This window comes from Dendrobates tinctorius, unplaced genomic scaffold (genome assembly GCF_039654945.1).
Source record: "Dendrobates tinctorius isolate UK_male_01 unplaced genomic scaffold, ASM3965494v1 ptg000152l, whole genome shotgun sequence".
NCBI classification, from domain to species: Eukaryota; Metazoa; Chordata; class Amphibia; order Anura; family Dendrobatidae; genus Dendrobates; species Dendrobates tinctorius.
Window position 1 is genome coordinate 1452338 of NW_027361819.1, and position 5163 is coordinate 1457500.

The 5163-nt window shown below is 44.4% G+C and overlaps 1 protein-coding gene across 1 annotated transcript; it reads left to right on the top strand.

The window, feature by feature from the left end:
• On the top strand, positions 1-3279 carry LOC141050681 (E3 ubiquitin-protein ligase TRIM39-like). Its single transcript, XM_073547280.1, has one exon. It carries the CDS (start codon positions 1166-1168, stop codon positions 2726-2728), a length of 1563 nt encoding a protein of 520 aa, XP_073403381.1. The 5' UTR covers positions 1-1165; the 3' UTR covers positions 2729-3279.
• Positions 3280-5163: the final 1884 nt, after the last annotated feature.

Here is a 5163-nt window from a genome sequence, read left to right on the forward strand (position 1 = left end):
CCTTGTGTGACTGGCTCACACTTGTAGGTGGACGTTCTCCTGTTGTCACAAAGGGGTTTTCTCCAGGTGGGAGATTACACCATCGCGTCCGAGGAGAAGCGAGGAGCGCCGGTGCACAATGTCAGGAGTAATAAGGAGGGGAATCGATATATTCATCTTGTTTTTGGGAAATAACACGTCTTCCATCTCTAAGACCTCATTTACACGTCAGTTTTCCACGTCAGTGTTTTATCCGTGGTTTTCTTGAATAGTCCCTGTACCTATTATCGTTTGTGGACCTGTATGATTTTGCTCCGAGTCACAGATCACTATCACCCACACAAGTGTCAATGAAAATCTTGGACCAAACACGGACGACATCGGAGCGATTAACCCTGCAATAGACAGAAGGAGCCGTGCAATGTAATTATTCATGTCACATAGGACATCACTTATGGAGCCTGATGGAGAAACTGACACTGATCGAACACTGATGAAAGTCAGATCCAAAATACTGTGCAATAGAAGAGAAAGCCGGAGGCTCCATGGTGAAGTCCTGGTGATAAGAAGCAGTGAAGAATGAGGGAATCTTCCCCCCTGTGGAGGTGTGCAGGTCAGGCACAATCTGATGGGAGTAGTAGTGAGGTGGTTGTCCTTGTCTAGACGACTGCTCCACCCGCTACATGAAAATCACTCGTGAAGCCAAATGGTAAAAACTGACACTGACTGAACACTGATGAAAATCGGATCCAGAATACTGTGAACAGCAGTCCATGTTTTCACGATAAATATCACTGATATCTGAGTCCATCATCAACCAAATACAGCGACCATCTGCTGGACTTTAGATTTCTACATGGGGCGGAAGAGGTGGAGATGAATTTCACTTCACCCATCTCAACATTTGTGAGGGTCTCCTGTTTCTATGAAATAAAGTCTCGTGAGTTCTCTGCTTACATCTATCTGATCCTGGTGGAGGATCCTCTTTATAATACGAACAGGTGGAGTCACTCCAACTCCTATTCCTACACCAGATCCTCATGACTGATCGTTAACTGCTGTCTCCATAAGTGTTAATCAGAAGTAAGCACAACCATAGGGATGTGGAGGTTAATTATTTTCCGAAACCCTCCACCCTTATATAAGGAAACTTTTTAGCTTTAGGTTCTTGCTCTTTCCCACAACAATGGCCTCTGCAGAGCTGAGGGATGAGCTGAACTGCTCCATCTGCCTGAGCCTCTACACAGATCCCGTATCCCTGAGATGTGGACACAACTTCTGCCGCTCGTGTATTGTGAGTGTGCTGGATGCACAGGAGGCGGCTGGAGGGTATTCCTGTCCTGACTGCAGAGCGGAATATCCGGAGCGTCCTGCCCTGGGAAAGAACCTGAAGTTGGAGAACATAGTGGAGCGTTTCTCATCTACTCAGCCTGATATGGAGACCAGGATCTTCTGTATTTATTGTACAAAGTCTCCTGTACCGGCTGTGAAATCCAGTCTGCAGTGTGAAACCTCCCTATGTGATGACCACCTGACAGCCCACAATAAGACAGCGGATCATATATTAACTGAACCCACCACCTTTTTTGCCAACAAAAAATGTTCCCACCACAAGAAGGTTCTGGAGTATTACTGCCCGCAGGACGCGGCTTGTCTGTGTGTGTCTTGCTGTCTAATTGGCAAACACCGAGGACACCAGGTGGAACTTCTAGATGAGGCTTCTGAGAAGAAGAAAAAGGAACTGATGGAATATCACAGTGAACTAAATCCAAAAAAAGCAGAAATTCAGACAAGAGTCCAGAATCTGCAATATCATAAGTGGAAGATCCAGGAGAAAGCCTCCGATGAGAGGAAGAATGTCAGGAAGATATTCAAGGCCATTAGGAAGCAACTGAAAATGACAGAAAAGAAAGCTCTGAGTGAGGTCACCAGGCAGGAGGAGAAGATTGTGTCCCAGATATCTGATCTGATCAAGAAGCTGGAAATACAGGAGGAAGAGCTGTCCAGGAAGATGCGTCACGTGGAGGAGATGTGTCGTGTCACCGACCCAATAAGACTGTTAAAAGAAAGTGACATTACAGTATGTAGTCATGGAGGTGATGAGGACACAGGAGTAGATGGTGGAGAGGTCAGATCTGAGGAGGATCTGGATGAGGTTCTGATCTCACTGACCTTACACCGATCTATGAGGGATATTGTCACCAATGTAACATCAGAGCTCGGGGTCCATGTCCCAGACATATTGCTGGATGTGGACACTGCTCATAGAAGGGTGAAGATATCAGAAGATCTGAAAACGGCAACAGAATCAGGACTACAGGAGAAACCAAAATTCCCAGGAACATTTGTGAATTTCTTCCAGGTGTTAAGCAGATGTGGCTTCTCCTCAGGGCGACAATACTGGGAGGTAGAATGGGACAAGATAGGAGACTGTGCCATCGGATTGTCCTATCCCAGTATAGAGAGGAAAGGAATACAGTCTGTTATAGGATATAATGATAAATCTTGGTGTCTGGGTATGTATGAAGGAGAATATAAAGTATGGCACAACTCAGATGTATTAACCCTCAGTGTAAAGCCAACATGTCCGACAGTTGGAGTCTTCTTAGACTATGAGGCCGGGTGTCTGTCCTTCTATGAGCTGTGTGACCCCATCAGACACTTACACACCTTCACCACCTCCTTCACTGAACCCCTACATGTTATCATTTATGTGTATAATGGGGCCTCTGTTACAATAAGAAGCTGAGGCTGAGATTAAATATTAATGGGTGAATTGTCCTGAGACTGGTAGTTGTTATTCAGTAAAGGGTTAATCCTATCTGATACAGTGCTGGTATATAGCTGGGATATGTCAGCACTCTGACTCCCGGGACCCCCACCGATCCTGAGAATAAAGGGGCTGCAGCATTAGTTCAGCCTCCTGCACATCGGAGCTCTGGACTCCCCCGGTGCAGGAGCTGCAGTAGGGCCGCAGTGGATGGGGGGCACATCGGGGGTCCGGAGCGCCGCTGTGCAGGGTAAACAAGGAGGGGACGCAGCACTAAATCAGCTCTGTGGCCCCTTCATTCTCAGGGTCTGTGACATATGGAAAGTATAGACCATAAATATATAAAAGGTACAAATTCTACGTACAGGACTCACCTCCACCAATCAGCTCTTCGTCTGTGGCCCTTGAGGAGTTTCTATTGTATTTTTGGTGAATAATAAATGCAGCGTCTTGGACTATGTTCACACAGTGGGTTTTTTTCCACAGGCATAATCTGCTCTCCTGGCAGTAATAAAATTGCTTAAAAATCAGGTCTTGCTTAGTTTTTGTTGCTTTTTTTCCTGTGTTTTTGTACATTTGTCTCTTGTGCATGCTGATAAAGTTTAGTGCATACATTTTTTATTTCGGCTTTGTGCTCACGTTGCGTTTTTTTGTAAGCGTTTTTGAAGCGTTTGTGCTGGATCAGACGCTGCAGAAACGCTTAAAAGAAGCATCCCATTAATTTAAATGCTTTTTGGCCTTTTGTGCCAATTGATGTTTTTTTTCCGCAAAGGAAACGCTTAGCAGCTAAAACCGCAGCATGTTCATTATTTTCCGCTTCTGTCCTTGTTTTTAGCTGGTTCCTAGGAGTCCAGAAGTCACGCAGAAAAAAAACACATCAAAAACGCGCAGAAAAAACCCCGCGCCTTTTCTGGGAAGAAGTCCGGTCTTGTATCAGTTAATAAACGCTGACGTGGGCACATAGCCTCAAACCTCATCAGATTTTACCACCAAAACCTGATCCCTGCGTCTTTTCAGCGTTTTTGCACCACCCATTGCTTTCTATTGGTGAAAAACACTGGAAAATGCTGAGACGTGACCGGCTGCATCCTGCAAAATCCGAGGTATTCCACAAAACACTGAGGACACAGACCGAGCCGTGTGCAGGAGAATTCTCACATCTCATAGACTTTGATGGGACAGTAAAAGCTAAAATTTGCATAAAAAATTAAGAAAACATAATGTGAACAAAGCCTTACAGTTATAGCAAAGTGGATGAGATTTATGGAGATTTCTTCCCCTCTGTGCTTCTTTTCTATGCAGAGTAATCTGCCCGTATCCACACTGTGAAGTCCTGGTGCTAAGAAACAGGGAAGAATGAGGGACTCTGCCCCCTGGTGGAGGTGTGCAGGGCAGGCACAATCTGATGGGAGTAGTAGTGAGGTGGTCGTCCTCGTGTAGACGGCTGCTCCACCTGTGATAGCTGACTTATTAACACATTGGTGAGGCAAAAAATGAGAAAAAAATACGTTTTATATGGAAAATGAACCAATGCCGGCATAATATCATCATAACGGAGGCTCGGACTTCACTACATGAGGTGATGAGATAAAATAGAAATTCAGCCATATTCTCAGTAGTTTTAGCATTTTTCTCATCTAATCTCCTGTCCTTTTCTTTTTACTACATTCCTTCTGAAACGTCCGTCTGATCTTCCTCTAGTCGACAGTAAGGATATCTTCAGGGCAGCCAGAAACCTCTCTCTGCAGGTGACATGCCATGTATTAAAGTCCACATCTAAAATTCTGATCTTTATGATCCCCCGATACTGACCTATGGGACAACCACGACCAAATTGTGCAAAGCTGATAATATCCACATTTCTAACTAATATGTATGATGCAATCTTGTCTGTAGGATCTTGTGTGATTGTAAGATCTAGAAATGAGAGAGAATAGGTCGGATTAAACACCAGACCTCCCGGGGTCAATGTCAATCACGGAACACAACATTCAGCTTCATGAACAGTAACTGAGCAAATGAGAAATAAATCATCAATAAAAGGTTTATAGAAAGAGATGTGACCCATCAGTAGAATGAAGGAAGCGATGAAGAGGGATTAGAAATGACCCAGTAACAAGTTTACATAACCGGGCGTGAAACGAGACCCCATCGCACAACCCCTCGTCTGCCGGTAGGTCACATCCCCAAAGGAAAAATAATTGTGGTTGTAAATATATCTAATACCCTGGATCACAACCCCAATCTGATCCCGGGAAAGTTCTGTTATTGTACAAATATATTTCTATGTCTTCTCCACCCAAATTAGGCTGAATATTAGAGTCTAAAGAAATTACATCTAAAGTGAAAATTACACAGTGAGATGGTTCAGATGTGACCGAATTCATCTATAAGATGGGAAGAATCCTGTGAAA

Coding starts and splice junctions, on each gene's coding strand:
- LOC141050681 (XM_073547280.1), top strand. CDS start 1,166: ATGGCCTCTGCAGAGCTGAGGGATGAGCTGAACTGCTCCATCTGCCTG.